This window comes from Cryptococcus depauperatus, chromosome 3 (genome assembly GCF_001720195.1).
Source record: "Cryptococcus depauperatus CBS 7841 chromosome 3, complete sequence".
Classification (NCBI taxonomy): Eukaryota; Fungi; Basidiomycota; class Tremellomycetes; order Tremellales; family Cryptococcaceae; genus Cryptococcus; species Cryptococcus depauperatus.
Window position 1 is genome coordinate 636021 of NC_089470.1, and position 18709 is coordinate 654729.

At 45.3% G+C, this 18709-nt stretch overlaps 6 protein-coding genes across 6 annotated transcripts; 3 read left to right on the top strand and 3 right to left on the bottom strand.

The window, feature by feature from the left end:
- Positions 1-140: 140 nt before the first annotated feature.
- L203_102503 (uncharacterized protein) lies at positions 141-4593 on the bottom strand (the record flags this gene model as incomplete). Its single annotated transcript, XM_066211928.1, has 6 exons — positions 141-575; positions 626-1795; positions 1841-2036; positions 2089-2417; positions 2642-2860; positions 2908-4593. The coding sequence occupies 6 exons, from the start codon at positions 4591-4593 to the stop codon at positions 141-143; spliced, it is 4035 nt and encodes a 1344-aa protein (XP_066068025.1).
- A 222-nt stretch (positions 4594-4815) lies between these two features.
- Positions 4816-6482, top strand: L203_102504 (uncharacterized protein; the record flags this gene model as incomplete). The annotated part of the gene is made up of 6 exons (XM_066211929.1): positions 4816-5364; positions 5409-5444; positions 5488-5645; positions 5688-5846; positions 5893-6147; positions 6197-6482. The coding sequence occupies 6 exons, from the start codon at positions 4816-4818 to the stop codon at positions 6480-6482; spliced, it is 1443 nt and encodes a 480-aa protein (XP_066068026.1).
- A 208-nt stretch (positions 6483-6690) lies between these two features.
- L203_102505 (uncharacterized protein) lies at positions 6691-9238 on the top strand (the record flags this gene model as incomplete). The annotated part of the gene is made up of 13 exons (XM_066211930.1): positions 6691-7153; positions 7208-7290; positions 7403-7559; positions 7654-7735; positions 7813-7933; positions 8011-8149; positions 8231-8320; positions 8382-8403; positions 8456-8550; positions 8615-8771; positions 8826-8928; positions 9011-9088; positions 9161-9238. The coding sequence occupies 13 exons, from the start codon at positions 6691-6693 to the stop codon at positions 9236-9238; spliced, it is 1668 nt and encodes a 555-aa protein (XP_066068027.1).
- Positions 9239-9653: 415 nt separating this feature from the next.
- L203_102506 (uncharacterized protein) lies at positions 9654-13229 on the bottom strand (the record flags this gene model as incomplete). The annotated part of the gene is made up of 3 exons (XM_066211931.1): positions 9654-11900; positions 11957-12292; positions 12342-13229. The coding sequence occupies 3 exons, from the start codon at positions 13227-13229 to the stop codon at positions 9654-9656; spliced, it is 3471 nt and encodes a 1156-aa protein (XP_066068028.1).
- A 566-nt stretch (positions 13230-13795) lies between these two features.
- Positions 13796-16281, bottom strand: L203_102507 (mitochondrial division protein 1; the record flags this gene model as incomplete). Its single annotated transcript, XM_066211932.1, has 5 exons — positions 13796-14050; positions 14097-15071; positions 15118-15414; positions 15460-16049; positions 16107-16281. The coding sequence occupies 5 exons, from the start codon at positions 16279-16281 to the stop codon at positions 13796-13798; spliced, it is 2292 nt and encodes a 763-aa protein (XP_066068029.1).
- Positions 16282-16489: 208 nt separating this feature from the next.
- On the top strand, positions 16490-17581 carry L203_102508 (uncharacterized protein; the record flags this gene model as incomplete). The annotated part of the gene is made up of 5 exons (XM_066211933.1): positions 16490-16661; positions 16718-16878; positions 16922-16998; positions 17046-17205; positions 17255-17581. 5 exons carry the CDS (start codon positions 16490-16492, stop codon positions 17579-17581), a joined length of 897 nt encoding a protein of 298 aa, XP_066068030.1.
- Between the last annotated feature and the right edge of the window lie 1128 nt (positions 17582-18709).

Below are 18709 nucleotides of genomic sequence, written 5' to 3' on the forward strand. Positions count from 1 at the left end.
CTTGCTTGCCTTCGTAAAGATTGACGCTAGCATAACGATTTATTTTGTTCCTTTAAAATGTTCATGTCACAAACCAAAAGAGCACAGCCTATATAATAATCGTACAACCTCTTTGTCCTACCTTCAAGAGGAATCTATATTTAATAATCATCATCCTCATCCTCATCTTCGCTCTCTTCTCCCCTTGCAGCTTCCACCTTTTTCTTTCCCATTGATATTCTAATCTTTGGCGCAGTTACTCTCTCCACTCCTCCACCGGCTTTGAACATGGGCGTGCTACTCCCACTAGGTGCAAGAGATGTTTCTTCACTACCTTCGCCACTAATCCCAGCAGAATTCTGACTTTGGAGAAACGCGGGATACACTTCGTCCCACAGCCTGTCAAAAGCTTCTTGCATATCTTCTGCGGCATTGAACACCCACGAACCCTCTTGGTTATATACGCGGGCATTGTTCCATAAGAGATGTAAATCGTTTCGGAATGCTTGAAGATTGTAATTAGGTTTGCCAATCTTGGCTTTGATTTGAGACATGGCGATGGGTTGGGGAATGATGGCGTAATAGTCTGGATAATCCTACGACAAGGATCAACGGCAACCCTTCACTCTACATGCAGGCGGCTTACTCTTTTGTTGACTGGTGTCAAGAAGAATTGATTCAAATCTTCTCCCAGGTCTGATTTTAAACTATTTACTTCTGTAAACAGCCTTGTCATTAATTGAACCTCAGGTCCTTGAACCTTTTCCATTTTTCTCTTTTTCATCGGAATTTCGTCGCCAGCCACTGAAGGAGTCACCGAACTGCTCGGTCTTGCCCTCTTCTGTTTCCCTGATGTTGGGATGGGCGTACTTTCTTTCATGACTGATGCATCTAGCGGCTTCCCGTCTGCCTCTGCTCTCGCCAACATATCATTCATTCTCTTTCTTTCTGCCTTCCTATCAGCCCGCTTCCTCTTGCGATCCGCCGCTTCTTCGACATCATCATCTGAATCCTCAAGCGCCGCAATGAATTGATCATCCGTGAGCCCATCCGTGTAACGCACTTCGCCCTTTGTACGACGACCTCGACCTTGTTCTTCCTCATTGGCCATATGTTGTGCCATTTCTTGACCAATATCGCGTCGATAAAATGGTGGAAGTTCAGATTCTTGCATGAGTGCTGGCAAGGGATCACCAGGTTTACCTGTCGCTTTCCAATCCTCCACTTTCTTCCGTTTTCTCTCTTCATCCATCTCCGAAAAGATCTCCAACTCATTATCTTCTCGCGCGAGCAACTCATTCAATTCATCATCATCTAATTCATTGGTCTCTTCATTGTCATCCTCGGCGCTAGTTTCAAATGCTTTCTGTAAGAGAGCCTCATACTCTGCGCCCGTGGTGACATCATCGAATTTACCAGCTTGTATGACTTTACCGTCAATCTCGAGTTTCCGTTGTGCCCTCGCCAAGACGAGCTCTTCCACTGTACCAGATGAGATCAATCGTAACACTCGCACTTCCTTTTTCTGACCGATACGGTGTGCACGATCCTGGGCTTGCAGATCCGCGTGCGGATTCCAGTCTGTATCATAAATAATGACTGTGTCTGCGCTTTGCAGATTGAGACCTAGACCGCCAGCACGAGTAGAGAGAATAAACACTTGGTAAGGCGAATTGGGGTCATTGAATGTCGAAAGAAGAGTCTGACGATCTTCAGCTTTAGTGGAACCATCAAGGCGACAATATTTCCAACCGCGCCATTCGAAGAAGTCGGATACAATTGTCATGATTTCGGTCATTTGGAAAAAAATTAAAACCTGTGTGTTTTGAGCGAAGATTGTTTCTATGCAAATAACACTTACTTTGTGACCAGTCTTAAACAGTTTTGGTAGAATTCTATCCAACAATTCGAACTTGCCTGCAACTCTAACAATCTGCTCATCTGTTGTGTTGCCCACTGTAAAATCCTCATCGACTTCTCTAAAGACATACGGGTGGTTGCAAATCTTTCGTAGCTGCATGAGAGCATTTTGCAGATTTTGTCTCTTCTGCGGCTTTCTATAACATACTTCATTAGTTGCCCTCTTGTCAAAAGTAGAGGTTGACTCACGCCACAGACATATCTGTAGGTAATGTCTTGTACTTCTGCACGCTCTCATACAACTTCCACTGCAACGCACTCATCTTTGTATAGATAACTTTTTCAACCTTATCGGGTAACTCGCTTTCCACGTCCTTTTTCAGTCTCCTCAACAAGAATGGCCTCAGCACTTTGTGTAAGCGCTTGACCACCAGCAGAGCCTCTTCTTCGTTCATTTCCATCTTCTCGCCACCAGTGTTGGCGAATGGAGCATTGAACCATTCATCAAATGATTTGACAGAATTGAAAATTTTAGGAAGCACAAAATTGAGCAACGCCCACAGCTCAGGCAAATTATTCTGATGGAGTCAGCAGAGACCCCTCTCTTGATAAACCTTACCTGAAGAGGAGTACCTGTCAGAATCAACCGATATCTCGACGAATAATGCTCATTCAACGTCTGACTCAATTTACTTTTGACGTTCTTCATACGGTGTCCTTCGTCAATAATCATGTGGATCCACTTGATCCTACTTAACAACGGCCTTTCTTTGATTATGTACTCGTAAGTCGTAAGGCAAACTTGGAAATCAACCGCGCGAAGGCGAGGATAAGCTTCTCGGCGGACGGCAGGGGACCCTTTCAAGATAAGCATCCGCACTAAAGGCGCCCAGCGCTCAAACTCAAGCGTCCAATTTGTCAAAGTGGAGAGTGGAACAATCACAAGAAATGGGCCTGGCTGACGCTTCTTTTCGATAAGGTATGTGATAAGGGAGATGGTTTGAATAGTCTTTCCAAGACCCTAGATTGCGTTGGAAAAATACTACTCTCAATGGAACAGGCACGCACCATTTCATCTGCGAGAATGCCATTCAATCGGTTATTATACAAACTAATCATCCACTGCAACCCCTTGATCTGATAGTCTTTGAGAGTACCGCCTGATAATATACTAGCTTGCTTTGTGACCTTTTCTTGAATCTTGTGTGCCACGGCATAGTAATCCACTTTACCAGCTTTTCGCTCTGCGCCCGACTCTTCGCCATCCTGTCTTCGTGCCCCAAACATTTCCTCACTCGCCATACCTTCTTCCAGCTCAAAGGGTTCTGCCATGGCGATGACATCTCGGTGAACATCGTCATTTTGTTGTTCTACGACAGCTGCAGCAAGTGTTTCCAGATATTGGTCTGTTTGGTCCATGAGATGCGAAATACGTGAATCTTTGGCTTCTCCAAGTAAAGCGAGATAAGCTTCTTCATCGTCATTACGCAACGCCTTGAGACGTTCTTTTGCAAGTCGCTCAATCCGTTTTTGCTCTTCTCGTTCAGTATCGGCATGTAATTTCATCATTGTTCTACCGAGTCGTTTCATTTTGTCTGCACCTTGGCCTCTGGACGAGCCATAGCCAGCAGAAATGACGGCCTGACCATGATCACAGATAGAGTTGATATAAGCCAGATGATGTTGCTTGCCACGTTGCTCGCGCTCGGTACGCTGTCGACGTTCAGCAGTTTCGGTAGCACGAGCATCCCGGAGGGTATGTGTTCTGAAACGACGGAATTGAGACCGGTCGGCGGGAACTTGGGACGCACCGTGCATGGCTCGGACAATATCTTCTCGTAAAAGCTTTTGCTTCCCTAACAACCGGAGACCGATAAGCTCGATGCGAGCTCGTATACCAATTGGCGTTTTGGGTTTTTCTAATTGAACAATATTGGAAACATCTTTAACTCCCTGTTCCATGCCTGCTGTAGATTCCATTCCTTCAAGTTCCTTCATTCTCCAAGCGATGCGATTCTCAATATACCGGTTTCTCTCTTCCATTAACAGGTAAGGGTTGAGTCCGCGAGGCATGATGGAAGGTGTGATAAGGCGCTGGCGCTTATGTAGAGGATTGGAAATTTCCTCGTCAAATCTGCGTTTAGCATATAAAGTTGGATCAATATATGCGTTGTATGGGTACATCAGAGAGGACTCGTCATATTCCATCGCATAGAGCGGTTCGTCATTCTTCCCAGCATTATCTTCAACAACAGCTTCTATTGTCTTTTCGACGATTTTTTGTGTCGAACTTGATGCCGACAAAGTCCCACCTACACCCGGCGGCTGGTTGCCTTGAGCTGCAGCAAGTAAATAAGATGGCACAGGCTCTCCTCGCGAAAGATTCTGATACGCTTGCGCTTGGGTCCGGAGTTGCGCAATCTGAGCCGGAGTCATAGAAACGTGATGAGCTGGAGTCGACGGTGTACTGGCTTTTGATGTCTCCTTCGCCGCCTCTTGCTGACTATCTGCCTTGCTTGCTGCTGCTCTCTCTTGCTCAAGGAGCTTTGCTCGAGCATACATGTTTAGTATCATCAGCAACTTTGCCAGCTCTGAGGACGATTCTTTAGTTTGACCCGCTGCTTGAAGCTCCATGACCCGACGACGAATGCTATTGAGCCGGTTGACGTCCATTCCCTTGAGGATCTCCAGCTTGCGCTCATCCTCAGAGGTAAGTACGGGAGGCTTGGTTGGCGCATCTTGGGCGTCAGCCATTTTGCTTTAACAAAAAAAACGTCGCGTCGCGTGATTGTTCATTAAAAGACATTGTTATGTAAAATGAGATAGGCGGAGGACGCCGGTGCGAGCCCGGCGTTATCGCTGGTGGCACCGAAACTGTTACGTAACAATTTAATCACTTACCATATCAACACCTTCATCTCTATTCTAAACGCGTCTTCTTGTTCTCATCTCAACATTGTCCATGCTGATCTAGTAATGTCGGAACCGGCGGCTTCATCTGTCATTAAGCTTTTTCATGCGCTGAATGCGGTACCCACACGCTTGATCCAGTCACCTCCTACTCAGTCGCGCCGGGCCTCTGTAGCCATCATCATCCGCTTCCGCCCAGCGACCCGTTTTGTATTCCAGGGAGCCGAGCCAGCGGGTTATAATGGGAGCGCCGCCATTTTACGCGATCAATGGGGAGAGGGATACCAGCTGGAAGACTTTATGCGTCTGCCGTGGGTCAATGATCCAGAGACTATCCCGGAGGTGCTGTTTATAAGGCGAGCATCGCCATTGTCTTCAGCTTCCTCATCCTCAGCAAGCACCCATCACCGTTGGGCGTCCCATATAGCATTTCCTGGAGGAAGGCAAGAGCCAGATGACCAGTCGGCGTACTATACGGCGCTGAGAGAGACATGGGAGGAGATTGGTCTAGATTTGGCTGAGAAAGAGTTTTTAAATGTTGGCAGATTAGATGAGCGAGAAGTGACGACAAGCTTGGGGAAACGACTTTTGATGATTCTTAGCCCTTTTGGTAAGGTTTGCGTAGCGAATGCATTGCTGACATCTTAGTATTCTTACAGACGAGCCCATTCACCCCTAAGCCAGAAATCCAAGCGGTGAGGCTTGTATTTCTATCAGATGTGTGCTGACTCGACATAGAATGAAATTTCTTCCATACATTGGATCCCGTTGTCCTTACTGACTCCACCTTTCTCACCCTCGCGATGGTCTCAGGTGGACATTGATATATCTACTCGTTTATCACCAAAGAACAAGCTCATCAGGTGGTGTCTGCGTAACTTGATTGGGAAAATGAAGTCAGTGTGTCGCTTTCGCTTGACTCTGCTAACATTGTGTAGATTTGGCTGTCTACTGTTACCCGATGAGCCATGGGCAACAGCAGAGAACTTTGATCGATCCAACTTTAATGAGAATTTGGAAGGAAGTGGTAGCTGGACTAATCAGGCAGACGGGTCGCGTGTGCTTCGTCTCTGGGGACTAACCCTTGGTATGACCCTGTCAGTCTCCTCTCTTTATCAATGTCCACGACTAACACTCCTGCAGCGACTTGATCTCTCATCTTCCCTCTGCCCCTTCTAAGATTTTCTTATCGGACCCAGAACCACTCAGTTCTAAGCTAGGCTTATCAAATGTAGAGCTTAGCCCTTGCTCAATACCCCGCACACCTGTCACAGTTCATAGCAGTTTTGAAGATCAGTGGGAAACGGCGAAAAAAGCCTTAGATGAATCCAAATTGAAAGGATCTGGGCTCAAGTTAAAGATAAAAGGCAAACGACCAGGTATTGGGCCGTACATGACGTTTGTCTTTTCTTATTTTCATATGCAAAAACACTAACAAATTGTACAGAGCTGTTTTCCCCACATTTACCTACCCTGACGTCAATTTCTGGATATATGTCTTTTCCCGCCGTTATTGCCAAGTCATCAGATCCTGGGAATTATCCATGCAACAGCATCCCCCTCGCATTAGTGACAGACGTATCAACTGGTCAGGTCAAGCACTCGCTACATTTTATTCAGCAGTCAGACAGGCTTTGATAGTAGCTATCGCCTTGAGAGCATTCTGTGTGGGGTCGGGAGTGATTGGGGCAGGATGGTGGATAACGAAGCTGCTTGGTGGGCGAAAAGTTTAGTTGATTTTCTTATATCTCTTGTTTGGCATTATGGTTGTACAGTGGGTACTCAGATCAGACTTTTCTTTTTGCATGTACTTTATACTGGGAGAAAAGTGATAAGAGTCACGTGAGCGATCGTACCTTTCCCGACACATGTTATCTTGTCATATTATCCGAAGATATCTATTCTATTTTGTTTAATTATTTCTTCAGTTTTTTGGACCAAATGGAACCTGTAATACACAAACATACGCCATACTCATTACAGCCACCATGTGGTCTTCCCTCTCATCCTTCGCACGCTCTATCCATAAAGAGTACTACTCAAATTGCTACACCCTTGTCTTCTTTTGACTCAAGGACCAATAGACAAGAGTACCGCGAACTCACACTCGATTTTGATCTTGGATATGATGAATACCCGTCAGATGAGGAAGGAGAAACGTTGATGTCATGCTTTGGTACACTGTCCATCCACTCTCCACTTATTCCTTTCAAAAAGGCCCAAGTAGAAGTTGACGACCATGCTCACGAGCCTGATAATGAATCCGAAAAGAAGAGAACAGACCTGTCAGACACCCAGAGGCGGTCTGTTCTGACGTATGCAGGACCTAAGATGAGCGACAGAGCCACACAAGGACCTGATGCTGGGCCATTAATCGACCGCTTCTCTTGCCTGTTTCAGGACCGTATGTATCTTGTCTTCATCCTTGTGAGAACAAATAACTCACCAAACTAATCAGAATATGACTCAGCAACAAACCCAAAAGGTATTGTATCACTGGGTGTAGCAGAAAACTATTTGATGCAGGCAGAGTGTATAAAAGTATGTACATTTTTCTATAAGCATTGCTGGCAGGCGATGAACGATAGGCCAACCGATGGTTTCTTTCAAACCAATTTTCGTCAGCCACATCAATACTAACATACCAATATAGCTCTTCGAAAACTCCCTTCAGAGTAATTTCACTCTTCTTGATTTGTCATATGGTGATTCTCTCTGGGGCAGTCGTCGAATAACCAAGGCGCTGAGCGGATTTTACAATGATTGGTTTAACCCATTGCAGGAAGTAAAGCCTGAACATATCATCACTGGTGCGTCTTTAGGTTCTTTTATTTTGAAAGTCTGGGAAGAGAGTAACGATGGCTGGGAATGTTTGTCAAGGAGTAAAGCTGATGGATCAGATAGGTGTGGGGTGTTCAGCTGTACTTGACCAGTTGTTTTATACACTTATGGATGAAGGCGAAGCCATCTTGCTGGCTGCTCCATAGTACGTTCATCTGTACTTTGGCAGACATCTTACAATATCAGCTATTCAGGATTCGACAGGGATCTCATCAGTCGTAGCCGCGTCCGACTCGTACCCGTACACATCCCCCTGGATGAATGTTTTGAACCAGGTAGCTTAAGGTGGTTTGAGAAAAGGTATGAGGAGCTTATTGACTTGAGAATCAAGGTGAGAGCTGTAGTATGTCCTCCAACCATTTTTCCGTTGTATTCTACCACCCAGATTACGCATCACAGGTTGGAAACTAATACTTGTAGATTGTATGTAATCCTCAAAACCCCTTGGGTCGGACATACCCTCGCACAACTCTCCTGGCCTATGCCAAATTCTGTGAAGAAAGAGACCTGCACCTAGTCTCTGATGAAATCTACGCTATGAGCGTTTACGAGAATACAAGTCAGTTTAACTTGTTGTTCTTTTGAGAATGAACCGCGTTGAGTTGGAAAGTGCAATACGGTTGACGAATTGTGACTACAGGTTTCAAGGATGCGTTGCCTTTTACCAGTATGATGTCGTTGGATATTGAGAAGGAAATTGGCATTAGATTTGACAAGGCAAGGCTTCATAGTAAGCCTAATCGTTCTTGTCAACGATTCTAATGCTGGCTGATCAATGTGCAATGGCTTAGTCGTCTATGGAATGTCCAAAGAGTGAGCGCATCCCATTGGCTTTCTTGACCATCTAATAATGGCAACATTGTAGCTTTTGTGCAAACGGTCTTCGCGTGGGATCGCTTGTATCCCAAAGCAATCCTTTCCTTATTCGGGTCATGTCCAATACTTCGATGCTCATGAAACGTTGGTTTTTTCAGCCTCTCTCCGATATTTCGAGCAGACCTACTGACACAGATCCAACGTACAGTTTCATCCCCAGCCGACATCATATGGTCCAATCTCTTGCAAAACAAAGTAGCTTTAACTAAGTTTATAACAACTAATTGCCAACGATTGGCTGAAGCTCAAGCATTCACAAGAAAGTGGTTTGAAGGAAGAGGTGTACAAGTTGGTGATTCCAATGCGCAAGTCTTTCTTCTATGCCTTTCCTTTTTGACTGGACTGATACTCCTTGACAGAGGCAATTTCATTTTTATAAACTTGGGAAAAAGTATGGGCTTCCATGATGCTAAATCCGAGAAAAGACTATTCCAAAAGTTACTCGATGGAGGTGTATATGTTGTGAGTTCACCATGATCTTTACCTCAAGATTTAAAACCATCTACTGATATCATTTGCACTGCCTCTTTGACTCAAACGAAAGGCTCCTGGTTCTGCATACCATTATAACGTTGCAGGGTGGTACCGAGTCACATTTTCCGTTGCAAGGGATAACCTTTTGGTAAATACTTTCACGTAATGCCTGTGTGGCCAATGGGAGGGTTAAGGGCTAATACTCAAGTTTTCTTGCTAGGTGGGATTGGATAGGATTGAACAGCTTTTGAACCTCAGACGGCCCAATTTTTCAAAGTCAATTGAGTACTCCATTTAATTTATGTAGATAGGCAGGGAAGTTGTCAAATAAGAGCTATATAACGGAGTTTGAGTATGAGTCAAGTGTAACGATTAAAGGCTTCTGCTGCATTGCATATACACTTATGCAAACTTATTCAAGACACCGTATAGACTTGTAAAGCAAAGCATAATCATAGTCATGACAAAATACAATCATCATCAGCAAACTACTTATATCTATTCATGTATAATCTATAAAATCCATCTATATCATTAGAAATTACTTGTACAAATTACAATCGATACAGTGCTGCATTAATCATAACCACATCACTTGATAGAAATCACCAACCGACATGATACTCTTATACGCCTTTGGATAAACATCCATTGCCTTCGTCCCGTGGTCGCGATTGTAATCAAGCCTCGACTATGTTTTCCCTCCGAGATCATCAACGCTTCTTTTCCCCCAAGATGCTTGTACCACTTGCATTTCTCAACCCAGTCTCACTCTTGCCAGATTTGACATCATTTCTCAACTCTTTGTCTTGTACTTCACAGCCCGGGGTTCCTTTGCTACTCTTTTTCGTAAATGGTATCACTGTTTTATCGCTGTACAATCTGTCTCGAAGAAATTGGAGAAGAGATGTCATAGTGACAGGATATGCATTTGGGAGATTGAGCTGATTGTTGTTGTGGTCAGGTGTGGCAGCTGATGTGGATTGGACAGTTTCCACTGGGTTGGTACAAACATGCGCTTGGCCTGCGGTAGAGAACATTGTATACCTTCGTTTCCAGATGTTACCTTTTGTCATCACTGGAAGCTTCGTCATCAGAGGTGGCATCGTTTTACGAAATGACGTCGTGTATTTGGAGTCCGAGTTAAGATGCGTAAGCTGAGGGCATGATAAGTTTGGATCGGGCATTGCTTCATCCAAACCAAGTGAGTTTGGAAGTGTTGTGCTGGGAGAGAGAGTAGGCTGGTAGTTGGCGGAACTAGTTGTAGAGTTTTTGATCAGTCCGTTTGAGTCCGATGTTTGTTTATCGTCAGAGACTCTTCTATTCTCACCCTCCTTATTTTGTTTAACTACTTCCATCGAGCAATTCTCCGCAAAAGCCGAATACTCTTGAGCGATATGGGAACCAAGAGGTTCCTTTTGGTTGAGCTTTTGATCTTCACGCGAGATGCTGCTAAGAAGAGATTCGTCTTTGCTTCTCAGAGCTTTAGATTGAGCTTGTTCATCCAGTTGAGCGCACAACTGAGATGCGATTTGAGCATCGATGAGAGTCTCATAAGCTTCTCTGACAGGGTCATATGTGTCGTTAAAGTAAGGCTGAGTAGAAGCTGGACCTGCAAAATTCTTCCGAGAAGAAGTTAATGACGCTCGAACAAGGCCATCTACAGCCAAAGGGGTCCCACTCCTAGGCCTTGGTATACTTTCAATCTCTTGATCGGCAGGAACCTGTTTCGAAGCTTTAAAAGACGTAGTTTGCCTGTTACCCATCTCAGACATTTTTTCTGCCATATTAGTCAGAATTCCACTCCATTCTAAACTCTCCTTGGCCATTTGATGCAGGATATTACTCGTATCCTTCGAAGCTGAATGCTCCAAGAGCGCTGTAGCATGTGTAGAGAGGAGGTAACTAGCGATGAGCAGCGGTAATTCTGCTTGAGCAGATGTAGAAAATGATTCAAGAGAAGCGAACGCAGACTGAAAAGTAGCGAGACACTGATGACTCAAAACAGAATGTTGCCGAGAGGGTATGCAAATTGGCATGCACTCCGAGATGGCGGGGGCAATAGGTGAGGAGACTGAAGAAGTTTGCGTACACTCATCAATCATCTCGGGTGTGGTATCAGCAGTATTTACCCCACCCCCAATGAGACTAGGAGTAGCCAATGCTATTTGAGGAGAGAACGAGTCATAGGCACGATGATGAGTCTGGCCGCTGTTTGAGTAACCAGATGAAGTCGAATAATTCTGGTCATCTGGCAAAACGTTTGTGGCTGAAGTAAAGGTTACTGCAGGAGCTACAGATTCATGAAGGTTGATTAAAGCTGCAGCCGTAGATTCATGTTCCTCTACTTTACTCGCACTCTCCAATCCATTGGGGGCGTAAAATTTCCCAACCCTGTCCTCCGCCTCTTGGTCAGTATAGTCAGATTCAGGTTCGTCGATGTGGTTCTCGACGTAAAGAATACGTTTGATACGGTCAGATTGAGTATGTGGAGACCCTGTACGATCTGGAAGAGTTCGAGTAGAAAGGAAATGGTCATTGTACACATCCGAGCCGTCATCTCTGATACCGAAGGTGCCTGAACTATGTAGCACAGGAAGAGGTCCTGCAAGCGTCTCCTCGTGAGACAATTCTCCTAGTAAAGCCAAGGGTGAGGCCGGTCCTGGTGATTGAGTGGGAATCGAGCTTTTGGAATTTTTTGCAGAGTTTTTTGCATTGTAAACACGCTTGGAGAATCGATGCACACTTCTTTCAAGTTTGGTTTCAGAAGAGTTTCCTTGATTCGGGTTGTTGCCTCCAAAAATAGAAGACATAATACTAGACATGCGAGCCAGGCCTCTTGCGTCTCTGAGATGAGAGCTGATAGACTTCTCCACCGAAGAACGGGTACTGGATGAACGAGATGGGTTGGAACCGGTGGCAGAAGTGCTATAAGCAGACACAGGTAGAGCGTCGGTAAACTCAAGAATAGCTTGTTAGTATGTGAGAAAATGCGCACAACGGGCTTATAACTTACGGGAGCCTTGGTTCTCTCATTTTCATCTTGAACTATTAATCGAGAAACGTCAACAAAAGATGAGGGTTGCACAATAGTAGGCGTTTTAGCCTTGCATGTTGATCCATTATAGGTACTCGACCTCTTGACAGTTAAAGGGCGAATGACGTGAAAGCTATGAGGCCTTCCCCTTTTAACGCTAGAAGGCCGGCTGGTAGACTTGCTTGAAGGCGAGGAGACTTTTGTGGATTTGGTGCGAGGATTGACATCATCTCTAAAGGTGAGGATGTTGTGGAGCGTAGGGCGAACGCCTTGACTGTACGATGGAATGCTTTTCAGATCGGCAAGGTGGATCTCCTGATGAGTTGGCTTTAATTGGCATCTTCTGTCTGCAGAAAAGACTCACGCTAGACTCTCTGCTTAACGAAGGTATATGCGTCCAAGAGTCATCAGGACTACTACAAAAACTGCTGGGTCGACTATTGTCCGAGGATCTGACTGCCGTCTCGCTAACTCCAACACCGGCCGAGTTCTTCCCGTTCTTGGTAGATTGCTTTTTGGCAATGGCCACTGTTTGTTCTTCAACGTTAACTTTATCTTGAAACTTGACCTTTGTGTCTCTTTCCTTGAGCTCTCCCCCCACTTTCTTGTTTCTTTCCACCTTCTCCTTCTCAATTTTTTCTTTGGCCTCCTTGCCTTTGGCTTCTGCTCCGCGTTTTGCTTGAACTTCTTTGCCCCGTAGGTAGTATCTCTCACGGTATCGACGACGAGCCTCGTCGCTTGCTGGACCATACGGAGAAGGGCTAGAAGATGGACTTGTGTGTTTGATATGCTTGGGCTTGCTGCTGCTGGCCACTCGAGACGGAGGTAAAAGGTCGCCTGGAGAAGAAATGTTGAGAGAAAAAGGAACGACGCTTGGACCAGAAACCTCTGAAGGTGTTGCCGAGCCTTTCCGAGCAGGCGAGAGTCTCTCGCCTTCAGTCTTCGGCTGGTTAATAAGAGATTTGGTATCCATAGGCATGATACCATTATGAAGAGACATTGTTGAGTCTGAACGCAGTACCATGTCCAAGAGCTTCCCAGAAGACGCGGGAGGATGTGGTTGCCTGACGGAGTGACCAGAACGTTTGGAATGGGCCGAAGCCTTTTCACTGGTATGGTCTCCCGTGTGCACGCGCCCGCGCTCATTGTCGTCGTTATGAGCGGAAGGGAGTGTGAGCGCACAGTGCAGGTTGGGTGTGGTAAGCTCAGTAATTGGGGTGAGAGTGCGCAACGGAGTGTCAGGAAGGGACATGGCCTGGTTAGTAGGAGACCGAATGGCAAGTAAAAGAACAAACTGGGAGAAAAGACTGACCGAGTGAGTCTATATATGTTGACTCAGCGCACGGCAGTCATCTCTTGTGCAATCTCTGCTAGCGTCCATCTCAAGACAAAATTGCGGCTAGAGCCTCTCGCCACCGAGATGTCTCACCAAGTCCGTGCTGAGACTGGGTGGCAAAACAAAATCCGTTAGCATAGTTGAAAGATGATCGGTGCACGGACTTGAGAACGATCTAGAACATGGAATTGGAGGAGAGAGGGGCGCGATGATCTCTCAATTCCCAGGCACGTTTTTGATTCCGCTGCAGGTGGCAAAAGATACTTGATAGGCGATTTTTAAAAACCACGCTAGTTGAAAAGTTGGGTGACAAAAGCTCAAGACGAAAAATGGTCCGAGCTGAAGAATGTATTGACGCGTCGACGCGACGCGTATATTACAACATATTACGTAATCCCAAAAAATAGAATCAGATGCATTCTGTTATGCTTGTTTTCAATCTATGCTTCTCAAAAGTATTGCTTATTCGTTCCTCCCACATACTACATGGCCCATATCTTGGCACGACCATCTTTACCACCGCTAACTAGGTATTTATCAATGAATCTCATCTTTTCAACTGGCTTGATATGTCCGTTTACAGTCAATCTTGAGTGAGCGTGGGTGGTTCTGTTGTAAACGTCGATACCATTCTCGCCTGTACAGGCCACAATTTTGCGAGAGTCGAATTGTAAAGCAGTAACAGGGTATTCGTATTTGTGCACGTCTGAAGTGTTTCCCATTCTCAGATCCCATATCTGTGACCGTCAGCTGGATTGCATCTTGCTAATGGGCCAGACTTACTCTGATGGTTCGGTCGAGACTGCCAGTCATGATGTACGTCTCGTCGAATTGTAAGCATGTCACAGGAGCTGTATGCCCAACAAGCGTCCGGTGGGCCTGACCTGTCCTCAAGTCCCACATCCTGACTCCGCCATCTCCACTGCCGCTGGCAAGTGCGTAGCCCCAGAACTGCACACCGCCTACAAAATCTTGGTACATCTCCCATGTCCCATCAGCATATGGCGGAGTGGGAACAGCAAAGTTTTGTGAAGTTGCGGCTGAAAGTAAGGAGGCTCCTGGCATTCCTACAAGACTCGCGCCTGGAGAAGGTAGAAAATCGTTCTCGTCAGAGAGGTTGGAGAAAGCGGCGGAAGAAAACGCGGTAGAAGTTCGATGGGGGAGACGGGGTCGACGAGGTTGAGCAGTGGGTGCGGGTGGGTTGGAGATAGCCCAGAGAATGTCCATGGTCAATATACATTGGCCTGTTGCCACATCCCATTGACGGATTGTCTTGTCTGATGAGCCTGTGACCAAGCATCCGTCCTCATAGTATAGTGCTGTCACAGCTTTGCTATGACCTTCCAGTGTCCTCACACATGGACTGCCATCCCCTGGCTGAGAATCCCGGAATCCAAACTCAGCTTCTTCCTCTTCCTCTTCGATGGCATCTACTTCCTGGGCACGTTGTTCTGCAATACGTTCGAGTGGATCTTGTTGAGCGATTTGTTGTAATTGAGATTGAAGACGTTCTTCATAGTCTTCGACATTGCGTAAATCCCATAAACACACATTGCCATCTACACCACCCGTCAGACATAAGGTATCTTCGACTTGGATGGCCTTGACGGCGCCTCTGTGTCCACGAAGTTGACCGATTTCTTCGCCATTGCACAGATCCCAAACTTTGACAATATCATCTTGTCCTGCGGTAACAAGCACCCCATAAGGCTCCTCAAAATCTAGGGCTGTGATAGGCCCAGCATGAGCATCCATTGTCTGATCATCGTTAGTATTCAGTCTAGATGGCAGAACAGTCACTCACCATGAAGGCCACACCTGAAGGCAATTCATCATGCTCAGAAGGTAGAAATGCTGGCCCCTTCCGCCGTCTGGAACTTTTAACAGCGACTTTCTCTCCCTGGCTACTTGGTGAAAGCTTGGTGCCGGTTGCAGCCACCATAGCTGGTGAAGCCATTAATTCCTGAACGCCTTCAAGCTCATCATTTAATTCCAAGTCTTCTTCTTGCAAATGGAGAAGGGATGTTTCCAAACGACGACGAATCTCTTTTAGCGCTTCAATCTTGTTGCTCACTTCAGTAATCTCAAATTGTATCAAGGACTACAGAATTAACTTGTGTCATCCACAAAGCCAAAAACCACACACCTGCCTGACATGTAGATTCTCTTTGTCTTGACCGATTTCTTCTGCCTGCCTTGCTAAATCCTCCAAAGTCAACTTTCCTTCCAACCCCCTTCCTTCCGAGATCCTTCTCTTTTCTCGCTTCTTTCTTCTCTTTTTCGCTGCTTTTCTCCCCACGTTCAGCTCTCCGTCTTCATTGCCTTCTTCTCCTTTCTCAGTCAAGAGCCCCCGTGCTCTATCCCCCAGTTTCTTGATACCTATACGCCCACCGAGATCCTCGTCAATGATATCGCCTCGAATCATTCGACGCTTTTGCTTGGCAAGTTCCGACGAAGGTATTGTCGCTTTGAAGCCCCTGATAAGACTAGGGTTTCCATTTTCGTCATTCTGCAAATGACTGTCCAGAGATAGGGACGCCAGACTTTCGACAGCTTCGAGAATGGCTAAAGAAGAAGAAGTTTTACGACCTGTACTGTGCAAGGATAAAGTAGTAGGTAAACGCAAGAGTGGGTGTGGAGATAATGATGATCTGTTGGACGTAGACGGCCGAGGAAGATTTGGTTGAGACGTAGAGGAATGATTAAGGAATCGAGATTGCATCAAAGAGGGCGCAACTGTTCAACCATTACAGCTTAGTATCATGTATATACTATACACACAGCCTTACTTACGATCGGAGAGAATCCTAGTATGTTGTGAACTCCCTTGCTCACTCGAGAATGGGCCTATAAAAACTTCTTTTGCGATAGAGAGTGTGCCATTGAGGGAGGGTAGATACTGGGAAGAGGTGGATATGGGATCCAGTGCTGACCGTAGCGGTTTGTCTTGGTTATTGTAGCCTGCCATGGACACTCGATACTTAAATTGTTGATTAACAAATGGAAGAATAAATACAAAAAGTAGAAAATATGAAATGTTGTATCTTATGCGGGATAAACGTCAACAGCGGATTAGCGAGATGGTGACAACACAAGATGAAAATTCAAAACTACAAAAAATTATTTTCTATATGAACAATTATACAGTTTTTCTTTAATCACTTTATTTTAAGAAAATGGCTCTCATCACCATATCAGGTTATCCTTGCTCTGGCAAGTCGACTCGCGCTGAGCAACTTGGAAAATACTTTCAAAAGCGTCTCTCTGAACCAGGATATGACGGCCCTCAACTTGAAGTGGTCATTATCAGCGATGAGTCTTCACATGTTCCAAGGACTACTTATGATTGTACGTATCCAACTTTCTGTTGTGGTGAGAGGAGCGCTGATGAGTGTGGCCCATAGCAAGTGCTCAAGAAAAACCAGGACGAGCAAGCTTATTTTCCAATATAAACCGATCTCTTGCCTCAGATACAATTACAATAGTAGACAGCGCAAACTACATTAAAGGATTCAGATATCAGATGTATTGCGCAGCTAGAGAGGCGCACGCAAGAGTTGCTACGGTGGGCCTAATGTCAGCCAGGAAAAAGCTGATAATGGGCAAAGGTGCACGTGATTGCTCCGCCTGAAAAGTGTCGAGAATGGCATGAAAAGAGAGGTGGATGCTCCTACAAACCTGCAACGTATGTCTCTTACCGCTGCTGTTGCCCCATTTCTGAATAAGCTGCAGATTTGAAAACCTCATTATGCGGTATGAAGAGCCATCCTCAATGGTCAGATGGGATAGCCCATTATTCAGTTTGCCATGGGACGAGGATCCGCCGTTTAAAGATATTTGGAATGCAATCATCAAAGGCGACAAAAAGCCTCCTACTTCTGCTGTTCTCCAGGTTAGTCATATCTTGTGGCATCGGAACATCCGGTGACAAGGACATGTAGAGAAACAAACGTCCACCCAATACTCTACAGGTCCTCACACAAACTACATCACAAATCAACGCTTCCCTTCTTTCCCATCTCAACTCATTTCCTGAATCAACCACTTTTCCCATGCCCTCGCCGCCAGCCCCGTCACCTCAAATGCTCCATCTTCCACCTCGACGGGTAAACTTGAGCGAACTTCAGAGATTAAAACGCCAGTTTGAAGCTGTACAAACTAAAGCGCAAGCCAGTGGCGGGGTAGCTGCATCTGGGACCTGGACGGAGGGAGATGTGGCAATTGGATATGTGCGATTCTTGGAACAGGTATGGGAGACGGGACGGTGAGCATGAAATGTATAAAGTCACAGCGAATCTATCGTGTTGTCAATGACTTGATGGGGCTGCATTACTTGCATGATACCGTCCTGATCTGCTCAACTCGATTTTACGGGAGTTTCTATTGCTATCATCAACAAAATCATCTTTGTTGTCAGCAAATGTCCATTACCATCATAGTGTATTTCGGAGCTCAACAGCAAATAACTCTTCATCTTAAAGTGACTATAGTTCGTTGAAAGAGAAAACGAATAGTGGAAAAAAAAGTCCAGCAAGAGTCACAAATCCGTTTACTATTGGGTGATTGGCAGCCTGGTTAGAACAATAGTTCACGAGGCCGTTCAAAACAGCAGCAATCCCCGAAGCAAGGCCTAGGACAATACTCGAAAGTTTCTCCCAGAGCGTTCATCACAAATGCTCTATCCATTTGAGTATGCACAAAATACAAAATAAGCCCATTGATTTGTATACTTTTAAAAAACTATAAACGTTCAAATAGAGATGAATCTATCGCATACAACTTTTATTAGTAATAACAAAGTATATTATGTAAAAGAGTATTGATACAAAATGTTCCATCGGAATTGATAAGGACCAATACCAAAAACATTTCTACCATAGTGGTAGGGCTGGCAAAAGTGTCTTCCATGTTCAGCAATTCATTGACAAAACTATAAAGATGGTTTCGACATGTCTGCTATCACTCTTCCTCCTGCCTTTCCCACCACCGGTTTGTCAATCGTTGTAATCCTTGCCCTCAATGTACATTACTTGTTGTACCTTGGATAAAATACTGACATTCATCGCAGGCCTACCAAGCGACGTTGATTATGAAACTACCCAAAGAGGCTGGCGTCAAATATCCTAATCTATATGCGTCCGAGACGGAGGCTGCTAACAATCCTAAAAGATGGTGCGTTGTATCAGAGTGATACCATTTTTGCCTAACAAATTCTTGTTTCGGCAAAAGTTCAACTGTGTCCAACGATCCCACGACAACACTACTGAAAAGTTGACATGTGTCCTTGCTCTGTTTGGGTGCTTGAGCAGATATTCGTTTTATGATGATTCACAAAAAGTCTAAATCATCTGGTAGGTGTTTTCCATCCCAAGTTGCTTTTGGTCGCAATGACAGTA